General features: G+C 42.9%; 1 protein-coding gene across 1 annotated transcript in view; it reads right to left on the minus strand.

The window, feature by feature from the left end:
* Positions 1-16,725, minus strand: part of ASXL3 (ASXL transcriptional regulator 3) — a 117,034-nt gene extending 100,309 nt beyond the window's left edge. The window contains exon 1 of the mRNA XM_084848086.1: positions 16,649-16,725. Within this exon, the coding sequence (XP_084704212.1) occupies positions 16,649-16,704 (56 nt within the window). The 5' untranslated portion in view covers positions 16,705-16,725. The remainder of the gene's footprint in view (positions 1-16,648) is intronic.
* Between the last annotated feature and the right edge of the window lie 7,628 nt (positions 16,726-24,353).

The raw sequence follows: 24,353 nt of genomic DNA on the forward strand, positions 1-24,353 counted from the left end.
ATTGAAGTAAATAAGGGGAATTCTCTGCAGGCAGTAATGTAAATAAGCCTACCCAACATACTAGTCCACAAGCGTGTGTGTGGGTGTGTGTGGGGTGTTAATTTACTCTAATTCCTGACTATGTATTTGTGGATTTAAAAAAAAAATCTTCAAAATAAAAATGAGAAAAATTAATCTTATATATATATCATAGGTCAGGGGTCTCCAAGCGTTTTGGGATCTGGGCACCACCACGAATTGGTTGCTGTAGGGGTGAAATCACAAAAATGTTTGCAAATCTGTGTTTGTGTGTGCGCACACATGGATACGCACCCTGTGTGTGTGCTACCCACTCTGGCTTCTCTCTCTCTCTCTCTCTCTGGTCCCTCTTTCTCCGCCCACCCCTCTGGCTCTTTTGTTCTCTCTCTTTCTCTCTGGCTCCTCTTTCTTTCTTTTGCTCTCTCTCTTCCCCCACTCCCAATCCCCATTGAACTGAATGGAGCAATTTCTCCATTCATTTGCAATCTCCGTTGCCTTCTATAGGGAGCAAAAAAAGCCCCCCCCAAAAAAAAAACAGCTGCAGTGGGGTGAGGCCCACCCCCCACCAAGGACCCTGTTGCAACCTAGACAAAGTATTTGCTGTCATCATTTGCTGAGAGCCAGTGTGGTGTAGTGGTGAAAGCGCTGGACTGGGAGCCGGGAGATCCGGGTTCTAGTCCCCACTCGGCCAAGGAAGCTCACTGGGTGTCTTTGGGCCATTCACAGACTCTCAGCCCAACCTACCTCACAGGGTTGTTGTTGTGAGGATAAAATGGAGAGGAGGAGGATAATGTAAGCCGCCCTGAGTTCCTTGCAAGAGGAAAAAAGGCAGGATATAAATGCAATAAATAGATAGATAGATAGATAGATAGATAGATAGATAGATAATCATTGCCCAACGGCCTTATGGCCACTGTCTCCCAGCTCTTCCTCACAACTAGTCACTGCTTGACTAAGCCTGGAGAGGAAGAAGATGCTCCGCTGACTGGGGATTGCAACAGGAACCTTGAGGTGAGGCAGTGAGTGAGTGCTGCCTCCTATATGAAAGAATGGCACGCCACCCTATATTCTTGTTTTTAGGCTCATGCACACAAGGCCAAGTAACGCTGGTGCGATTTCCAGTTGACCGTGCTGACTAGGCATACTGACTAGTGATGCCAGGCCTGAGAAATGTAAATAGAAGGTAAGCCCATAGCTATAAACTCCCACAGTTAATCAGACTAACTCTTGGAGTAGGGTGGCTGTTTATGCATTGCCAAAAAAAAGGAAACGCGTCATCAAAAAAAGAGGACAAAGAGGACACTTATTTGACTATGCTAATTTATAACTAAAGATGCAAATTTAGAAATAGTAAGTGTAATTAAAATAGAAATACACTATATCTTGCCATAATGGGGAAGAGTGACCAGGTGACCTGTGTCCCTGCTCTGTCTCCCATCTGGGTGCCAACTGTTGATGGGTAACTTCAAGAACCCTGCTCTCCCTCCTTATGGTTCTTTGACTTTAAACCAGAATTGGACTGGTTTGATGGAACTGGAAAGTCCATCAAATAGTGGATACCTTCAAATAGAGGACTGTCCTCTGTAAAGTAGGCCACCTGGCTACCCTATCTGAGACAAACTACTATGTCTTTGGTATGTAGGGAAAATTATATAAAGGCAGCTGTAGCAGCCATTTTGTGCCAATTGTAAAACAAATCAGGAGGCATCTGGCACAAAAGTAAAAGTACTGGCTCTTTCATACAGGCACAAAAAACTTACGCAGTTCAACAGACTGACAATGTGCAATAGATTTATTTTTCAAGGGCCATCCACACTGAAGATGAACTTCAAAGAAAGGAATTTTGATCAGACCTGGCTTATTTTTATTATTTATAGGCTGCCTTTCAGTCCGAGAACAAACTCTCGAAGTTGATTGCCTGGGGTGGGGTGGGGAATAAGTTATATGCATTCCAGATGAGAAGGCAAACTGTTATTTTCAAACCTGCAGTGGAGGAGCATCACCTTCGCCACCTTGTGTCAAGTTGTAACTGAGGCTAATCGGGCCTGGATCGTTTTGTTGCTGTCTTCTCTAGGCCCCATATGAAAGACTGGATAATCATAATTATGCCAAGCTTTCTGCAACGGAATGATTTTGAAAATTTGTTTATTTTTTATTTGTTTGCATTTGTTTGATGTCAAGAACTGAAATAAATAAAGGTGAGGAATAAATCAAGGATTAATCAAGTACCCATCCATCCTTAGATTTAGCAGTATCAGAACAGTAATGGGGTGAAAGTCTCTGCTGTCTTGTTTCAACCAAAGTTTCTTAACAATTTATTTTATATGTGATGATCCTGAAACACAATTGCTTTGAATTGTTCAAACTTGTCACATACCATTCCTTGTCCAGATGACACACTGGATCACATCACCACAGGGTTTTTGTTTTGTTCTTTTTCTGAATAATAAGCCTTGAAAGACCAGGTCCGCAGCCTGGGGGTCATTTTGGACTCCCAGCTGTCCATGGAGGCTCAGGTGTCAGCTGTGAGCTGGACAGCGCTGTACCAACTCCATCTGATACGGTGGTTGCGCCCCTTCCTTCCTGGCCGTCTGTTCCCATCGGTTGTACATGCCCTGGTCTCCTCTCGTTTAGACTACTGTAATGCACTCTACGTGGGGTTACCCTTGAAGACGGTTCGGAAGCTGCAGCTGGTGCAGAACGCAGCGGCTTGCCTGATTAAAGGCAGCTGCCGGCGAGATCACATCACTCCAGTGCTGAAGGAGTTGCACTGGTTACCTGTTGTTTTCCGGGCCAAATTCAAGGTGTTGGTTTTGACCTTTAAAACCCTATATGCTTCCGGCCCAGCCTATCTCAAGGAGTGCCTCCAGCAACACCAGACAGGCCGCTTAACAAGATCAGCCTTGGATGGCCTTCTCTCTGTCCCATCAGCCAGGACAGCTAGACTGGTGGGGACAAGGGAGAGGGCCTTCTCTGTGGTGGCCCCCACTCTGTGGAACTCCCTCCATAGGGAACTCCACCATGCCCCTTCTTTAATGAGCTTCCGCCACGCATTAAAAACATGGTTGTTCAGGCAGGCATTTGGGGTGGGTTAGGGTATTTTTAGAAATATGATGTCTTTACTGTAGAATTTTATTGTTTTAAACTGTTCTATTATACACTCTGTACATTGCCCAGTGGCTGGGTGACCAGCCAAATGGGCGATTAATAAATTTAATAAATAAATAAATAAATAAGCCTTAAGCAATGATTTATACATCCACTAGCAGCGCATTGATGCTCAAAAGTGAAACTGTAGGACCATAACACCATCATGAGGAAAGTGTTTATGTGAAATAGCTTCTCACACAGAGCACCACTAACATTCTGTAATCACACAGTGGCAGTGTATGTTGTTCCAAGAAACACAAAACCAATCATTTCACCTTAAACTCTGATAGTTTGTAAACTAGGATGCACTGTCCTTGGACATCACTTACCCCTTATGTCCAATTCATAAGACTATACAATTTGTAAGATAATGCATTAGGAATTATATTATTATGAATTTGGTACCAGGAAAAAGTGCCTGAAAGTCTTAGTAACATTTGAAATTCATACAGTTACAAGTGATACTCTTTCTCTCTTTGTGTTCCCTCTCTCCACACGGACCTCAGCTCAGTGATACAGCACATGCCCTGGACATAGGAGATCCCCAGTTCAATCTCGAGCATCTCCAGTTAAAATGTTCTTAGGTAGTAGAAGAGCCAGGGAAGCCCCCCGTCTGAGACCCTAAAGAACTGCTCATAAGAACATAAGAAGATCCTTGCTGGATCAGACCAAGGGTCCATCTAGTCCAGCATTCTGTTCACACAGTGGCCAACCAGCTGCCCATGGGAAACCTACAACTAAGACATGAGTGCAACAGCACCCTCCCACCCATGTTCCCCAGCAACTGGTGTGCATAGGAACACTGCCTCTGATACCGAAGGTAGCATAAAGCCATCAGGACTAGTAGCCATTGATAGCCTTCTCCTCCTTGAATTTGTCTAACCCCCTTTTAAAGCCATCCAAATTGGTGGCCATCACTATGTCTTGTGGTAGTAAATTCTATAGTTAACTATGCCCTATGTGAAGAAGTACTTCCTTTTCTCTGTCCTGAAGCTCCCACCAATCAGCTTCACAGAATGATCCTAGGTTCTAGTGCTCTAATCAGAGCAGACAATATGGGGTGAGATAGACTGGTGATTCATACATTCAACCCTGCACAGCAATCAGGTAGGTATTCGACCGTTATTTTACTTTTGATGGTAATAGAAAACCTTCTACAATTAACACAATAAAATATATATTTAAACAGTAACCATTAAAATACAACATATATTATTTCTTTATTTCCATAGAATGGTCTGAAAGGCACATGATGCAGTATTTTCTGTGTCTGGTCAGTGGCTGGATGGGAAACCCTACACATGCTGCCTTGAATTCTGCAGAGGAAAGGTGGGATTTAAATGTTATAAATAAATGAAACAATAACATGTCTTATGTCTTAAACACTCAAGATCCAAGAAAAAGGAAAATAAACAGGGATTCTGCCCACATGATATGCCTTGCATGCTATATCCAATAGGTCATTTAGCCCCATCAGAGGCATAATGTTACTAGGTTGCCTTCCCCTCCTTCCAAAGTACTTTAAAAAATTCTGTTGCCACTGGAAAGGCATTCATGAAATAGCCCATCTTTTAAAGGAGTACCTGTAATAGGGCTGGTAGCAATTTGTGCTTTTGAGAATTACAGGATGCATGAAATACAAGTATTCAAATACAGCTTTGTAAGCATATGATAGCTCTTGTGCTGCTACAAATATTCTTAACCAAACTGCAACCCCAGACAGCAACAGTCACTTGAAAAACACAGTTTAAGGTAGCATAACAAGTCTACAAAGCTGGAATAGAAAAGAGAGGGATTCTACAGATCACACTCATATATTAAGGACTATGACTATCTTCCAAAAATAATAATACTCATATTTAAGAGAGAGACAGAGAGAGAGAGATCCATAATATGTCTTAAAGAGAACACATATTTAATTTGCACAAGTACAGTTATACAACTTTCTGCCTTTTCCCATTTTGCCACACATGGAAGTACGTTGCTTCAATCACACCACTGAGAAGGTACTTCCTGCTGCCTTCCTGCAGTACAGTAATGGCAAGAAAAACAGTTGTAGAGCACCTGCAGGGACAGAAGGGCACAGGAATTCCTTTGTGCAATATCCAATGGGTCTTTTGGTCCTATTAGAGCCGCAGAGCCCAGCACAATCCTGCGCGGGTCTCATACAGAAGATACTGGCAGAAGATCTGCTGAGCACCCAGGCAGACCCTGCCTTCCCCCATTTCCTGGGCACATGATGATGCACATCATCATTTGCATTGGGGCAGTTACAGACTGTGTCTAGGAAAGGGCTCTAGGAACCTCGCAACAGCAGACAAACTTCAGTGATCTCAGTGCAATGCCACTAACCTGGCAACCAGTTCAATCACTATTTATGGCATGCCATTGCAGCCATTTTCCCCAAGCCATCACAATCTCTTTTAGGGCTTTTACAGGGCATGGTAATAATAATAATAAAAAAAACCCTACTGCAGCCATGTAGGTTGCCACTTCATGCAAATGGAGGGACCTCCTTGCAGCTGCAGTCTCAAGCGACCCCTATGCTGCAAAGGGCATGTATGACTCAATCTTCATTGGCTTGAACTTTGTCAATTTGAATGGAAGGGATGTTCACTGCAATCCTATGCATGTTTACTCAGAAGTAAATCCCACTGTATTCAATGGGGCTTACTCTCTAGTAAGGATTGTGCCCTACGACCAACTAGGGTGGGGAGGAGGTTCAAAACTTGGCTTGCAGTTCAGTCTTAAACATCCTCTATAATAGCCATATGCAAACAGTGATTTCTGCATGCATGGGAAAGCCTTCATATACAGTCACAAATGGCATTCCATTTATAAGCAAGGGTACAAAAATGTGTAGCCATGGTGACCATGGCAACTTCCCTCCCCCGGTAAGCATCTTTCCTCATATCTGATTTCAGGCTGAATTTTGGAAGTACCTCTGAAGAGCAACAGAATCAGAAATTGACCTCAACTCTCCCCTTAGCCTGGAACTCTGTCAAGAGGTAGGGGTCCCATCTCTGAATTTCACCTGTGCTTTGGAAGCCTTCTGAGGGAAAAACTTCAGCCTATGTGTTATCATAATCTGCAGACATTCTCTGCTTTCTCTTTAACTAACTGGAGACATTGAGGGTGGGAGGCAATTTTTATCCAAATCACAGCACATGAAGAGAGAAGGTTTATCCCTTCCCTGCCCAGCCACAACCCCCCAACTAGCTAGGAATGTTATAAAAAATATTTCCCATTGGCACCAATGGGAGATACCTTTTCTAATGTTTGTAGCTGGACAGATGGGAGAGGTCAGGGTGGGACAGGGAAGGGATAAACCTCCCCTTTCTGCATGCTGTGATCTTGATAAGAATTGGGGGGCCCTACACTCTAATTAGTTAAAGAAAAAGGAGTGATGTAGCTGCTGGCTGCATACTGAAGATGTGTGTCCCTCCACCAAAGCTGAGTGTGAAGTCAGTAATGAGACTAGAGATGTGAAGGCCTGGAAGAAAACCAGAAAAGGGGGGGGGGAGAGGAGAGAGAGAGAGAGAGAGAGAGAGAGAGAGAGAGAGATCTGTTCCCTCCCCTCTCCCCAGATTTTTGGAAAATTTAGCAGGGAAACCATTTTTTCCTTATTTATTTCTGGGCTTTCCCCAGTTTCTTTCCAGGCCTTCACATCTCTAGATGAAACCCAGTCTCTTATCCAAGGTTCCAGGCTTAGAGGACAGGTAAGGCTGATCTTTGATGTTGCTTCCAAAATACAGGGCATTCCAAATGCAGCACAAAGTCAGGGGTGAAACCTTGCCCCTGTGGTAACCAAGGATAGCGACCTGATTTTTTGAACCTTTGTTTATCAGTCTCCATAGAAAAGCCAAGAATTTATTCAGAATGTTATTAAGCTACTTAGGAAATGTTTTTAAGTCTGTGAAAGCCTAGGGTGATCACTTATGCATCTCCGCTGGAAAAAATTAAAAAAAGAGGAAATGCATCTCCAAAAACAAGATGACAAAAGAGGGCACAGATTTGCATAAATTCTGTATGTGCTAATTCATATGTATAGGTGAAAATGTTAAAATAATTCCTATAAATTAAATAGAAACACAACACATCTCACCATAGTGGGGAAGACTGCGACCAGGTGACCTGTGTGCCTGTATAGTCCGCTGTTCAGGTGCTAATTGTTGGTGGGCAACTGTAAGGCTTCTGCTCTCCCTTATGGTTCTTTATCTTTAAACAAGACTTGGACTAGACACCCCTTCAAATACAGGGGACATCTTCCAGTACAAGACTGTCCTCTGACAGCCCTTCAAACAGAGGACTGTCCTCCATAAAGTAGGATGCATGGCCACCCTATGAAAAACACAGTGGTAACAAATGAAAGCCAGCAGTGGGGCTCCACACTTCTACAACCATAACAACACTCTCCCTTTACCTGTACTCACATGGACATTATCAGGTACCATTTTCTTGTCTATAAATCCAATACTGAAAGTGCAGATGTGTGTTCGGAGGCCCTGAGCATCTATCTAGCCAATGTTAGTTGTGACTAAGCCCAACTGAAAGTAGTGGGACATATTACCCGCAACTAACATCTTCAGTTCATTTCAGTGGGACTCACAGCACGGTTCTATGCGGTGGAGTCTGGTAGCTGTGGGACAGTGAATTCATCCTGGGTTTCAGTCTGAAGTTACTCCGAAGTACGTCCTACTGAATTCAAAGGGGTTTCTTCTCATGCAAGTGTGCTTTAATCACAGCTAACTTTAGGTAAACTGGGTCATTGTGGCCTTTGTACTAGGCAAGCCTTCCCCACCCTGGGTGGTGCCTCCAGATGTGTTGGACTGCAAAGCCCATCACTGGCCATGCTGCCTAGGAATGATGGGGGTTGTAGTCCAACACATCCTGAGAGCAGCAGGTAGAGGCAGGCTGCACTAGACTGCTGCCAGTGTTTTGCTCTCCATAGCTGATCTGTGGCTGGCTGGATTTTATACACCTCTTCTAGAGAGAAAGATTTAATTCTTACTCTCTTTCCACATCCCAAGCACATTTTTGAAAGATTAAAAAGAACATCAATCTTTTTGGGCCCCCAAACTGTTTACCTTAAAAGTTGTTTTTCCTTCCGGGTACAGAGAAGAGGATTGCCCAGATGAGGATCTTTTTACAACTGATTGTCGCAGCAGGAAATACATTAAAAAACAAAACAAAACAAAACCTGAAATGTGTGTCTCAGACAATAAAGATCTATTATATGTGTGCACTTTCCAACAAAAATTATGTTCATGTTAACATATGGATTTTATTCCTGAGGTGCGCTTTGGCTTAGAGTCATAATTTTGTTTTTTAATTTTCTCCCTGCTGCACTTCATATTTGGGGCACGAGGAAAGAATCAATCAACTGAGGGACTGAATGCCTTAACAATATGAGAGAGAAACAAATTTGTGGACCATAAAGTCTGACAGATTCTTACTGTAATTGGATTCTGAACAACAATAACGTAACTTCTAACATGTAAGCACAATTAAATCTAAATTGATAATACAATGAGAGGGTCTTGCCTCTTAAAAATGACTCCAGTGAATAAACCTCAGCTCAGATAGCATATGGTTACGTAGCAATTTCCATGAAAAGCCCACCTAAAATTACCACAAGTTCATGGATAGAAGTAACAAAACAAACTATTAGTATTAAGGGATAAATCCCTTCAGAATCAATGGGCTGAATTCAGATTTAATTATATTTAGAGTAGACCCATTGAAATCAATGGGAATTTAGTCATGCCTAACTTAAGTCCCACTGATTTCAATGGATGTACTCTGACTAAATCTAGATCCAACCCAATGCAGACGAAAAGCCCTTCAGAGTTCTATGTCAAGTTGTTGATCACCTTCAGAGTCTCTTCATCCAATCACAATAGTATCTGCCAACGTGGGTCAGTTTAGTCAATTTTATGCATTTCTCACAGAGGCTGATCAACTAACCACAGAGTAGTGGCTTGCAATGAAAGTGGCAGAACTAAATGGAGAGAGGTCTGCCCCGCAAAAATAGATTCCACAGACAAAATATTTGGGTTTTGGGGGCTGCCAATCCAACATAAAAAGAAAAATAGCAAGCTTTTTCTGCAAATAATGTTTTTAAAACAGAATTTGAAATTGAGAGCTCCACAATGCTACTACCTATATTCATTACTTTGTGGGCAATGTGTTGGCCTACAACTCCCATGATCCCTTACCATAGGCTATGCTGGCTAGGGCTGATGAGAGTTGTAGGCCAAAACATCTGGAGGGCCACAAGTTGCTCCTCTCTACTTTTGACTAAAGGGTTTTCAGACTTTGTTAACAGGGGCGTATCAGCCATGGATTCACTGCATGCTTTATTCCCGAGCTGTTTCTCCTTCTCACAACCAAGCCAACCTAAGTGGAGCCATTTGGTTGTCTTTTCACTTCATTGTCATTCTGCTCCAGGGCTGGCCCTCTCACGAGGTGAGGTCAATCCCCCACCTCAAATAGAGGGATAGGGAAAGCAGCAAATTGCATGCTCCCCTTCAACCGCTAGGAGCACACACACCCCACTGCCACCTCGCTCCAGTGATGCAGTACTGCAGCAGGTGCTCCTGAGAGCCCCACCAGCCGCTGTCCCACTGTGGCATTTGCCATAGCGGGAGAGTGGAGCCAGCAGGGCTCTCTACCCAGAGCACCAGGTGCAGTGCTGCTAGGTGAGCAGCAGCTCCGGACATACTCACTGGCCCCGCTCTCCCACTGCAGCAAATGCCACAGTGGGAGAACAGCCAGCAGGACTCTTCAGAACATCCACCCACTCTCTGGCTTGCCCTAAGACTCTCAAAGTGAGCCAGAGGATGGGCTCTCTGTAGAGTCACGTCAGCTTATGAAAGCAGCTGGCACACTTCTTCAGACAGACAGACGGTCCTTCAAAGAGCTAGCCAAGCCCGAATGCCTGGCTGTAAGGGGGTCTTTCCTCAAAGCCAGGCATTGTGGGAGAGGTGTCCCAGAAGATCACCTGGACACCCCTCCGACAATGCCTGGCTCCGAGGAAGGACCCACTCTGAGCCAGGCATTTGGGCCTGGCCATGGCCAGCTCTTCAGAGAGCCCAGACAATGACAATGGAGTGACAGTTGGGGACAGGGTGGGATGCAGTAGCAATGGTGACAGAGCGGCAATGGGCGATGGTGTCTTGTGTGTGCTCTCCCACCTCAGGCAGCAGGACAGCTTGCACCAGCACAGTTCCTCCCTCTTTCAGTTTTACTTTAGTGTGCAATCCAGTGGTCATTATCTCTTGCACACAATTGAAATGGCTCCTCCTTCAAAACACATGACCCTACTGCATTATGGTTACTGGACATTACCATACAGACACCCCATCCAGTGCAGATAATCCTGGAATTGCCAGATAGGGCCTGAATATTCAAAAGGGCTGCAGAATGTGCTCAGCACATACCGCAGCAAACTGTGTGTTAATTAACCCACGATTTGCCACCCTTATGTGCGAACAGCTCCATTATGTTTTCACATGATGTGATTAGCTTATGAGCTGCTCTCTCTTTTTGTGGTTTGTGAGTGACTAACATATGCATGTTCATGATTTGTGGCAGTAGGTTGGACTGGATGACCCTGTTAGTTATTTTTCTTCCTTTTGTATTCAGAAGAATGATAATGAGCTTTTGCAGGATTTGAAGCAAAAAATCTATGACTGTTTCTCACCAGTTTTTGTAATCCCTGGGCACAGATTTCACTGGGATAAGTGGTGTGGGATTTAATCTGTGCTCGTGCTCAAGCCCTGAAAGGCACCTAAGGTTGGGTGATGGGGTGGTGGTTCCCATTCAGTGTGAAATTCCAGAATTTGAAAACTTTTAACAAAGAAAAGAGTATCTGTGAGTTAGGGTTGCCATATTTCAATTCCTAAAATCTGAATGGCCTAATTTGCACATTAGGCAATTTTTTTGCTCATTATTCAACGTTTACTCTGCTTTTGTGTGGGAAATGGAGCACAAAGCTTCTGCATGTAATGGAGTGCTAGATGTGGGCTTGGAGTGGGTCTGAGGGAGCAACTAAACTAGACTGGCAGTTGCTATGATCTGAGGTGTCTTTTGTTTTGGGTGGAAATGCATATTATCCATCAGTGAAGTTGGGGTGGGGAGTGGTAGCAGTAATAACTTCTTCTGCAACATTTTAAAGCACTGTTTAAGAACCCTGGGGCTCCAACACACGTAGCTGTTTTTGTTTTGCTGGTCATAGAAATGCAGGGGCCATGGCTGTGAAGTTGGTTGCAGCACTGGCACTGGGGGGGGGGGCAATTACCACTTTACCTTTGTCCTGTTTTTGTAAACAAAATGCCCCTCCCACCCACAAGGGTCCCCCTATTTTTCACCCATGGAATTTATTTGCATTGGCAGGACTTTTTTTTTACATTTACCAGCTAATCTCATTTTTCCGTTGAAATGAGACCTGAGTTAGGACATGTGAGAACTCCTGTCTTTGCTGCTGCCCGATGTTTCTGGGTAGACATGCTGCTGCCCATTCACAGCTACATTGAAGTCCTGTATTTCTCCATCACTTCTAACCCAGGGCAGACTAAAAGAAATGGGTATAAAATTGACCAGACAGTCCCTTCTCCAGATAATAGGTGTGCCACTCTAGCTCTTTTTGTCTCTATGATAGCACTGCTTTCCTAAATCAGCCACAGGTATGGCTTCCCTCATTGGCCAAGGACAAAAGAAAGTATTAGTTGTCTTGTTTCCCACAAAATGATTGGGGCAAAATACAGCTGGCACTTTTTGCCTTGTACCTCTGGTTCCATAAGGATTAGAGACTTGCTTCTAAATAGATGGAAATCTGAGCCAGCTTAATGGTCCACGTGGGCAACAGGTGGCATGGCTAGAATTCATAAGAGACACCTACCTTATGTGCAGAGTGTAAGGTTTCATTTTAGTCAGGTTTCATTGGGGCTTAGACCTTGAGCCTATTTTCATTGCCAGGGTTCAACCCCACAACATATGAAACAACAGCAGGGATACGAGTACCTCTGAGCAGGTGCGTGCTCCTCATTGCTGAATGTGTTCAGAGGGAAGGTTTTATGGGCCGGGACCACACAGATAAAGGAAAGCTACCTAGACTTTTAGCTATATCAATACAGAGAAAGGCTTGAGATCTAACCCAGACGTGAAAGGCAAGTTCTGCAGGAAGCCCTAGCAGGTGTCATACAAATAACACTGAGTAAGCCAAAGGTTACCCTTTTCCCCCCTTAGTGCAAATTTTGAGTCATTTTCCAGCATATGCCCACATCTGCCTAAGTCCACTCTGTGAGACTCCCACTTGGTTTTTTTAAAGTGGTACCCGGAGCATTCTTCTTTTAAAACCACTTTCTGTACATAATCCAGTAATTCCCTGCCTGCAAGGATTGTCTAGTCGCTCACTACAAGAAAGGGCTCAGACTGTCGCAGGTTCCATTCCTTCCACTCCAGCCCCTTTGAATTCAGTCTGTAGGATTCTTCTTCCTTCTTGCATTTTCCTTCCCTTGTCCTGAGATGTATTCCTGAGCTATTGGACCACCTCACCCTTGACATCACTTGTTGGTTGCTTTGGATGGACCCCAGTGATTGACCTCAGCTCAGCCATGCCTGTCTCTGTCCTGCAGCTACAACACAGCCTATTTAGCTCCCTTATTTTCCTCTCCCTAGCCATGCCTATTTTCTGCCACTGACATGAGCCCTGAGAATGGAAACTCCTTCCAATAGAAACAATAGTCAATAGAAACTGGAAAACCTTCATGCATTCAGAGCACAATGTGAATGATGTCAGATTACAACTGGGAGCAGTTTGCCACATGGTAGGAGACTGTGCCAGTTTAGACAGACACAGACAGTCTCCCAACCTGTGGCAAACTGCCCCCAGTTGTAATCCAGTGTCATTAATGTAGTGCTGGAGCTCCTCCAGCTGGCGCTTCAGCTGGGGAGCCAGCTTTGCTCCTCCCTCGCCTTCCCCACCCAGGAAGATGAAAGACAAGTGAAGCCAGCTGCACGCTCAGCTGGCACCTCGAAGAGCCAGCTGAATCCCGGCCATTGGGCTCAACTGGACCCTGGAAGTGCAAGATGAGTGCGCTTTGCTCATCCTTCACCTTCCCTGCATGGTGATAAATATAGTCTTGGGTTTATTAGTTCTGTGCCATAACTGGATATTCTTTCTTCTACTGTATTTGTGTTAGTCTTGCTTTCACTAAAAGGACATGGTCCATTAAACATATAAATTACAGATGTTTTTATCTCAGGTTGCTTCCACATTAGCCTTTTCCTCTAGAATTGCCATCCTTTGCTCACTCACTTTTTATGGAGAAACTAGATTAAGTTATTGACAATTAGTTGCATTCCAGCATTTTCTGCATCATTCTCCTATGGTTTTTCAGGCCTGTGATTTATTTTTTTAAATTAAAACGCAATTGCAGTGCTTGCCTATCCAGTGTGGATAGGCAAAGTGCTATTGAAGCCTTTCAGGTCTTCTGTGCCTTTACTTAAATATTTCCTTCTGCCTGTTTTATTGCTTCTTGTTGAGGTCTTACTGATGAATGGCTTATTTATGCGATGAAATAATTCCCTTAGCTGCCCCCTTGTTGTCTGTTTTTGTTCTGTGGGGGTGGACTTTAATTACTGATCTCATTATTATCTCTCTTTTTCATTTTTATATAGCAAAATAATACTATTTTGTTATACAAAAATGAAAAGTAAAAAAATAATGAGAGGAAGCCAGCATCTAAAGCTTCTCCATTGCAAGAACAGAAACAGACAATAGGGAGCAATTAAGAGGCTATTTATCAGTAATCCCATTGTCACATCCAACATGAAGCAATGAAACGGGCTGAACCTGCAAGCAGGGAAATGTTGTTAATGCTGGAAGGACTCTTTGCTGAATGGGACACTTCTAAGTAAACATTATAGAAGGATTTGGCTGTGACAAAGAACTTTGCCTGATAACATAGCACTATATTAAGTATTGTGTGGAACCTCTGTTTTAATTCTGCTTCCCGATGATTGTGGGAACAATCATGCCTCAGCAGCACTAAATGTGGAATCTAATGTGGAAGCAACATTGTTTCTTCATTTAAACATAAATCTCTTCATTCCATCTTGCCTTCAGAAATATATAGTAACACCATCTATTTTTGGCTTTTGTTAAAGAAGGTACTGAACTTTACAGAGACATTTGTATACAAGTTTACAACACAACACATACTGCATGATAATACAATTCATGCAGGAGTAAACAGTTTTTCCTTTCTAACTTGTCACTGGCAGTTTATGCATTTCCACCACATTGATTTTTATCTTTTATTTTTTACAGCGCGAAGGGATCATTTATGCTAGCTAGTTTTTTCCTACAGGGTTTTTTTTTTATAGATACAGTTAAAGATGGTTTACTTTTTTTCCTTCTATTCTAATTACTTGGGTTTGGGCCATTTTCTCATTACCCAATCTTTCCATAGTACATTCTATAATAATGCAGTACTCTGTGGGGATAAATATGGTGAAGGCAGTAACACAATCAAGAGGTACTGCTTTTATAACATGAATAATTAGAATAATAACAGAAGCCACAGTTCAGTAGTTCCATATGACAAGGGAAAAAAGGAACAGCAACATATGTCTTAGTATGAAGAAGAGTAGAAAACAAATCAAAATGATTTTTGCATGACGCTTCACTTTCTTGCTGCCTATTTATGTAGCTTAGTACCTACATTCTCATATTTATTTACTAGACCTTTCTTCCCCAAAATTCTTTTCCATTTGCACCAAGGATCTGTCAATACTGACTACATTTTCTATCTTCCCTTCTACATGAAGTTATTGTGATTGCTTGCAGTGCTCAGTTCCCCCTATGCGTTCACTTACTGCAGCTTCTTACACACTCCTATCCAGTATACAAGTAAATTGCATAGTTATGCACTGTGAATGACTCTCCACTCTCATTATTGCTTTCTTAGAAAATGTTACTATATGAAAAGACAGTGCACCCCCCCTTGCTTTTTAGTTTCTTTAGAGGTGGGCAGAACCCAGGCCTTGAGAAGGACTGCCCAGACAGTTACTGCCCCTCCCCAACTTTTCATTTTAGGCAAGTTCTTTAAAGGCTCTCAAATAGCCTGCATCCTGATAGACAGCTCTCCCCTCTGGATGGCACCAATAAGCAATTGCTTTTTCTCTTCGTTTCAGCAGAGTTCTACCTTCTTCTCTTCATATTCAAAGTATATATAATGCCATTGGGCAAGAGCGTATGGATATTAGCAGCGAGATATCACCAGTGTTTTGACAACACCAAACTCTGTCTCTTCTTTTGATCCTACCTCAGTGCTTTACTATGTTGGTTGGTTAACCTAAATTTATTATTCTCACTTTGGATGCTAACATGTCCTGGGTTCAGTTCTCAGACAGGGCCATTATAACCAGGGGAAGATGGAACACACCTCTTGGCCAAAGGGCCATAGCTCAGTGGCAGAGCACATGCTTTGCATGCAGAACACCCCAAGTTCAATCCCTTGCATCTCCAGGTCAGGCTCGGAAAAATCCCTGTCTGAAACCCTAGAGAGCCGCTGCCAGTCAGTGTAGACAACACTGAGCTAGATGTGCCTAGAGACTGACTCGGTACAAGGCAGCCATTCTGTTTCTGACCATTGAGTTGGGCAATGCAAACATGCCAATTGAAGACAACTGTCTTCAGCCAAAAGTTATAATGATTATTAGCAGACATTCATTGCCACCCACTGGAGGGCACATCCTCAATGGATGGAGTTCAGATTCTCCTGGGCAGTACAAAACCTCTAGGTCTTCCTCAATTAACTGCTGTGTCTGGAGATCCAGGCTGCAATAGATGGACACAAGAGCCTCCAACCAACTTCACCTCATGAAAAGGTTGTGATTCATAATTTTGATCTAGACCTGGCAGCAATCATTTATGATTTTATAAGTCAATAATGCTGAAATATGTTCAGTATGAGGCTGGCTTTGAATGCTATTCACAGGCTTCATCATTGTCCAGGTCCCATTCTTCCAAATTGCAAGAGCAAATGTCTCAGAATGCATCACAAATGTATCTGATAAATTCATTTCTCTCCACTATAAGGCAGATACAAATGCTAGTAACTCCAGTAAGTTTCAGGTTTGTTAGAGCACAATCCTTTGCACATCTACTCTGAAATATGTCCCATTCAGTGGGGGTTACACCCAGCTTCATGTATATAGCAGAGTTGCATGACCTGTGGCTCTCCAAGGCCTGAACTGCAGTCCCCCATGACTGCCCTGATCCCTCCCACCGCCACCACTGATTTCCCTGCCACTGACCCCACCCAGGGAACCGGATACAGATATTTGAATTTCCTCTGTGGTCATAAGCTCAAAAGTAATATATTGATTGCATTTTGAATAGCATAGCCACCATAAATTAGGTATTTTCCCCCAAATATAATATATTTTAAAATACTATATCAGTACTGACCTTGTTTCTTTTAGCCCTTCTTTCTGAATTACTTCCAATATTTGCTTTGCAGTCATTGGAGAATTGGGGTGTTTTTCCAGTGCCTAAAAAGAAATATATGTGTAAGAAGCTAAAAAGTAATTATTATATACTTTTCAACTACTGTGTGGTCATGCACTTTGCATAATGCTTTGTAAAAGGTGGGAAGCTGTATGTCAAGGTTGGGGTCTTGTTTCAACCGCGGAACAAGAAAACTGTAGCTTACAACAGGGTTAAGCTGATAATCATGGGCATCAACCAAGCACAATACACAGGAAGGTTCTTACATGGCAGAGAACTAGAAGCATGAATCCTATTTGTGAGCATAAATACAAGATGCAATAATTTATGAGGTGGGGAAGCAGGGAGGTGGCTTTTGCTACTGCTTGAACCATTTATGGTCATTAACACTGTACTTTCAGGAAACTTTTCCATTTGCAGTAGATGGACTACTTTCAAAAATAACATGACAGTTTTCACAATTTAAAAATATGAAAATTCTTAACATAAAAAAGCAAAGTGTCCAAAAAAAGAAAAGAAAAAAGCATCATAACTTCTTGTTGAAAAATGCATTCCAGTTCAGCTCAGTTTTCCACTCCTTTGCCTTTTATGAAGAAGTCCCAATTAGTATTCCACAATTCTGCCTAACTAGTATGATGGCGTCTGCCCCCTTTGCTATCCTTTCCAGTTACTTCTCTGTGCTTTCTTCTCACCTAAACACACTACTGGTTCTGGGAATTTAACCAACCAACGGTGGCAGTGTACATTGCCTCTGAGCATGTTACCAACTTACCCCTATTAAAGCTTGCATATCTACACAAGAATCAGATAATTAACTGAGCATCCAGACACAGCCACTCCTAAGCTACTCTCCCAGTAATGAGTGTTACCACAGTCATTAAAACAGCTACCCACTAGGCACAAACTGTGTTGTACCAAATAAATACTGGGAGAACAGACCAGGGATTTCTTCAGTCACTGCTGGCTGTGGCCTCCCAGCTACTCAAAAGAAGTACTGCAGAGCCTGCCAGTTGCCCTCTTGTGTACCGTGTCCAGCCTCCGCAAGCATGTCATGTGACAACACGCTGGGAAGGCTGCAAGTGTAATTCCCCAGCAGCAACTCTACTACAAAACTTGAAGATTAAAATATACACGTGACCTGAACTCCAGATATTAAAATCTTACTTCCACTTAACTCACAGGTAAACAACACCTCCAATTTAATACTAGCTGCGGTATCAAGAGAATTTGGTACAAACTATTTTTTAACTATACCATGCCATTTAGCTATGCAAGCCTACTCCTATTTTTCTTCTATATGACTAAGGGGCAATCTTATGCATGTTTTGACAGAGAAAAGGCCTACAATTCGCAGCATTCTCCAGCCCCACATGTGGCTGGGGAATGCTGCGAGCTGTAGGCCTTTTCTCTGTCTAAACATGCATAGGATTGTGCCCTAAACTTCCTGCCTTCCCCTTTTCAATGCACAACGTATCAGTCCATTGCTCAATGTAATACTGCATTACAGTTCAGATCCCTACTTACACAAAGAACAAAACCTACAGATCAAACTTAATGAAAAGCTTTGGGAGCCAAATTGAACTTCCAAAGAAACACATTTCAGATAAAAACCAAACCAAACCTGAAATATTAGTTTCATACAGGGCAACATACATGTAAAGAGGAGCTTGGACCTCCATAAAATTAAAAAGATAAAGCTTTATAAAAACAAGAAGGTGGAAGATGAAATGAAGGATAAGGCAAGAAGGACGAAACTCAACTGAACTGGAAATATTCCAGAGTTTAAAGCAGGGGTGGGCAACTTGTGGCCCTCCAGATGTTTTGGCCTACAGTGACTATCAGCCCTAGCCAGCAGAGCCAATGGTGAGGGATCATGGGAGTTGTAGGCCAACACATCTGGAGAACCACAAGTTGCCCACTGCTGGAACTGAGTACACTTCAAAAGGGTAGTAGAGGAAACTATACTGAACTGGACAAGGCTATGAAGGATATGGGGTACACTCGAAGGTGGGGTTACTCACTGTGGAGGACTCCCTGTTTCTCTTCCCGTGTACGGGCCCTCAGCACACCTGGGCAGCTCCTCCCTGAAATTGAGAGAATTTGGGTAGCCCTGTCCCCTTCTCTATGACATCACAGCCTATTCTATAGAACAAGTGGTAATGTCAGATGTTACAGCACAACTGGATGGAAAGGAAAAGACCATTTTATGTCTACCTTGGAAAAGAGAGGAGGAGGGCAGAAGCTGCACTGAGCTGGTGGGGAGAAAACAATGGGCAGATGCAAGGATGGACACTGAAGATCATCATTACAAAGACACAGCACAAACAAAGCGAAGCTGACAAAGCAATATGCGCAACACAAAGATTCTAGTCAAGCCCACAAGGCAGCAGTGCAACCAACACAGCAAGAAAGAAACAAAGCAGGACACAATGGTATCCCAGGATGCAGAATGTGTTAGGAAGATTGAGCATGAAGGAGCAAATAAAGTAGCCTATTGTGTCAATTACTTTGGTTTCTGCATACACTAATGTGGGCTGAAGTTTCAAACATCTTGCTGAATTGAATTTTTCATTCATCCAACCTTTTAGAATCACTAAAGAATAAAAGAAAGAAAGAAAACTTGCTTCCCCCACAGCAAGAGGCAAATCTTTCTTGATTCTGAACATTTTAAAAAACAGGATATTTTTGTTCTTTGGAAAGAACAAAGGCTTGTTTTCACATAGTATATTAAGGGCACAATCCTATGCATGCTTAGACAGAAAAAAGTCCTACAACACCCAGCATGCCCCAGCCAGCCATGCTGGGGCATGCTGGGAGTTGTAGGACTTTTTTCTGTCTAAACATGCATAGGATTGCACCTTAAATGAGGCAGTTTCTCATGGACAAGGGGAAATCTTTGTAGCTTAATGTCTGGCTTATGAGAGGGAAGTAAAGCATAAGATAAATACTTCAGTGAGGCATAAACCAGGGCTGAAGTGGTCATTATAGTCCAGCATGACTTTGGTAAGGTCCGTGATAAATTATCTACTAAAAGGCACAACACTCCATCTTCCTACCTCCCCTTCTCCAGTTCCCTTTAATGTGTCTAAAAATGAGGAATGATAAGCTAAAATGCAGCACATTAAACAAGGAACTGCATGAAATAAAGAAAAGATTGCTTTACATTTAGTAAAACAGATGAGCAACATCAACAAAAAATGCCCCTACCTCATGCCCTCAAAATCACCAGCATGTATACAATCTGAAGGCTTCCCAATCAAATTAGGAATGCAAATGAAATTACAGTAATGGCTACTCTTTTACAAGCTACTGTGGGAATGCCACTTGGGTGTTGAAGAGTGGGGTATAAATTTTAGAAATAATAATCTCAAAATAAATAAATAGATAAATATTATCTAGCATAATAACATTTTATAAATAAATAACTAATAAATAGTTCCAAACAGCTAGGCAAAAGAAGTATCATAGCAAATTGACACTGGCACTAAGAGGTAAGGAGGGCAGGCCCAAAACATTTTGCTGTCTGAGGCAAAGGGCAAGATGTTCCCACCACCCACTCCATTTCAGAAGCTGACTGGACAGGCAATTGAATTTTACTTCAACACTGGTGACAGGTCAACATCTTCCACTGAACCAGTGGGCAGCAGGCTAGCTTAGGCGTGCAGGGCTGGCATCATGGCACACAGAGCTCTCTTCTCCAACACCATACCTGCTCTCTCTGATCACCAGAATCTGCTGTCTTTGCCTAATAATAGGGAACCTTACCTGGATGTAAGGTTAAAAAGGGTGAGGATTGCTCTGCTTAAGGGATGAGAAACAGCAGTTTTGGTGTTCCTGATTGTGCTCTATGCTATAGTTCAGTATTACAAGAATTCTTGAAACAGCAAGTGTCTCCTAATCAAATGACTGACTAGGTTTCAGAACATTTATGAAACTGCTGAACAAAGTGGACAGTGGTCATGAAAAATACAGGGAACATTATTTTTAGAATCAAATGGAAATATTGCTGTTCAGCTTAAGAGTCTTTTGCCCAAACTCTTATATTCAACCCTAATTTACTTTATTTTTATTTACATTTATAATCCATTCTCTCCTGAAAGTCTTATGGCAGGGAACAATGGGCAGTTTCCAACTGTGTCATTCCATTAACGCAAATGTCATTGTGCTAGCGGAAACTAGGTTCTGAGCTAAGTTTCAGAAATAGCAGTAGATTCAGGAGAATTCCAATGCTCACCTTAGTGACATGGGAAGAGGCTGATAACTTATTATTGACAGTAACCACTGCACACATTACATCTAGATCATGGGAGGGCAACCTCCAGCTCACAGGCCTAACTGAGCCCATCGAGGTAGTCCACCTGGTCCATGGAGGCTTGGGCTCTCTCTGTGGTTCCCTCCCCAAGACCTGCCCCATGTCCTGGAGGCTACCAGAAGCTTTGGGGGGAGATGGGGGGAGGAATCCCCTTGTTATCTCCTATCAAAGATCAGAGCTAACTAGGGGTTTGGGGGAGTGGCAGCTGAGCACTCAACCAGTGTTTGCAGGAGCTCCTGTGAGTGCCAGATGACTGGACTTCACTTGTCTTTTGCCTTCCATATGCAATCATAGAATGTACAAATCATCATTACCTCAGAGCTGCTTAATGAAAAGGATTTTGTACTCAACAACAAATTTCTTGTAACAATTATGAAGGCACATCTTTCCAGTGTCAGTGGTACCAACATGTACCATGATCGATCACTCCCCAGCATTCTCCAACCAACCATCTCAACTTCTCATGATGCTTCCAACCTTCACCACAGGCAGTCAAGTTACCATATGGTTGGCACATCACAACCCATCTATTTGTGTTTATTGTGATCACACTTCCACCCCAAGAACTCTTCCACCCCAAGAATACTGCCTGCTGCAAGTAGAACTCAGAAACTAAGGATACTTCCAAATGGAGGGCTCATGGCACTAACAATCAAATGGCATTGCTTCGCCTTTTCCTCTGTAATGGATTTTTTGTGGAAAGAAAGAAGATGGAAGAAGTGGTGGGAAAACACAGGAGGGTTACAAATGGAAAGCAACATTGTCTGGACCCCCAGTAAAATGTTCTGAATGATGCAGGATGCCTGCATAATAAAAGCCTCATCTGGAAGCACCCTATGTTTGGAGGAAAAACAGTATGTATTAGTATAGGGCAAGCACACCAATGACTTCACAATCCCAATTCAACCTGTGCAGATTTTGGTCCATTGGACTGTTACTGCACTATATTGCAGTATATTACACCCACTGCGATACTATTACTATTGCTACACAATAATTTACTATCCATAAGCATTCTGCATCTCAGATGTAGAATACTACTTTGAACATCACCCCAGCTCCTTAACTGTAGAACAGGGATGGGTAAAAGGAAGATTGCCACATGTTTTTGACCTTAACTCCTAGAAATCCCTGCCACCATGGCTAATGGTCAGGAATGCTGGGAGTTGAAGTCCAAAATATCTGGAGATCTCCTTTCTGCCCACCCCTGCCATAGAACACAAATTACTGTTGCAATGCTGCCACAGACAACGGCTGAAAAGCAGTTCCAAACTTAGAATTTGCATTGACTTCATATTCTAAGTTTGGAACTCCTTTTCAGCCACTCTCAGCTTTTATAAATGAAGTGCTTCCAACTGGAACATTCTTTTGCGTAAGGAGGAAGAGAGACCATTATTGGAAAATAAAATTGTTTTCTTCTATATGTACTGTTGCCAGTTCCCATAGATATTTGCTCAATCCAATGATTTGTTCCAGGCAGTCAGGCTCCAATGCACACACAACACAAAAATACCCCATCTAGAATAGTTCCACATTTGTTTCAATGGAGGAAGCCAATACACACACACACACACACACACACACTTTTTTGAACACACAGATTAGCTCATGCACAACAAATTTGTGTGCACATCTGAGCATAACTTTTAATTCCATTTTGACTGTTTTGATGCTGCTTTTATCTGCTTTTGTTGTTTTATTTCCTTTTTTATTGTTCTTAATTTGTAAGCTGTCCTGGAAAGGACAGCATATAAATACCTAAAACAAATAAATATTGTTTTAAAGATCCTGGAGTTGATGTAATTGATTATATAGTGTTCATATATCACAGTTTCTGGGTATACTTTGTTAGAACCTCTTCTCTTTTTAAAACTTCCTTGCATATAGTTTGATCATGAATCCAGATCATATAAACGGAACATACCCTTAAGATTTGAAAATCAGAAGTAGCACTCCTTCATTTTAAAAATATTTAATTAACAATAAAAATCTAGGCTGAAAAAGCTACTGATATGCTTCACAAATTGACTTTATTCACTACTTAGAAAAAGCAGGACATAAAATAAAGTTGGAAGTTATTTGCTATTGTAACTCATGCTGAGCCCCTGGCTACCTAAAGTAGGAGTGGGGACCATGTGGCCCTCCAGTTGTTGTTGGACTGCAATTCCCTTCAGCCCCAGCCAGCATAGCCAACAAAATCTGGAGAGCTACAAGTTGCCCACACCTGACTTAGAAGTTAGGGAACTGAATGGTTAATGTTATCTGAGTGAAAAAGGAGTACAGTTAAGTCTGAGAAACTGGACAGAGTTTCTGAGGAAAGGAATGAGGAGAAAACTGTCTCACAAAGAAAAGCAACTTCCTTATGGAATGTTTTCCCTATTTGGGTCCTGAAAGACTGAACTGGCAGAACTTCTAGGCCAGGGGCAGGCAACCTCATTTGGTCTAGAGGCTGTATTGCCCCATTGGACCAAGCAGCCTCCAGAGCAGACAGGCCGGATGATGTCAAGGTGGTGGAGCCCAAAGCCCTTCCTTCCCAAGACTTTTTTCACCCCCTCCCACTTTTCCTTTCTCCACACAAACAGAGGCATGGAGCTCCATACTACTCTCTGTACAGCATTCCAACAGAGGAGCAAGCAGCATGGGAAAGGACTTGGCCAGCGCTTACAGGAGTCAGCTCCTCCAAGCACTGTCCAAGTTGAGCCCCTCCTTCCTGGGCCACTTGCTTCCACGTGGGGTGAGAGCAGTGCAGGAAGGGACTTGGCAGGCACTTGCACGGCCGGCTCCTGCAAACGCTTGCTGAGTTGGCTGCAGTGCCTCCCCCAATGATCTGAAACAGTAGGTGCATTCTTCTCCCCTGACTCCTCCCTAAGCCCCCAACAGCCTCGAGGCCAGCAGGTGGGGCTGGATTGGGAAACAATGTGGCACAGATTAGGTCTGTGACCCAGAGGTTGCCCTCCCCTGTTCTGGGCATTGGTGGCTGTCCTATCTGGGAAGTGAATAGAACAGAAAAATAGAAAGAATGGTTTGATATCAGCTTATACGAGAAAACGTTTTAAAGTGCTGTGATGTGTGCTTCACACCTGAAACATCAAGCCAGTGATCCTAGAAACACTTATTTAGAAGCAACAGTGAGGTTAGCTGCAAGTAAATGGGCAAAATCAAAAGTCACTTCAGGGATGTTGTGATTTTGAACGGAGAGCCTAAGAGCCTTGGCTCTTCAGGCAACCAGCATTGAGAGACAGCAGCACCGTCACACAATCACTGCATATACTGTACAGAAAATGCATATGGGACAGAGGGAGCAGGACTGTGGAAACAGGGCCCACCTCCTGACCTACACACATTCCCAGGCTG

The sequence above is a fragment of the Heloderma suspectum genome, chromosome 4 (assembly GCF_057233095.1).
Source record: "Heloderma suspectum isolate Gila_16-S chromosome 4, 16-S_ref, whole genome shotgun sequence".
In the NCBI taxonomy this organism is placed as follows: domain Eukaryota; kingdom Metazoa; phylum Chordata; class Lepidosauria; order Squamata; family Helodermatidae; genus Heloderma; species Heloderma suspectum.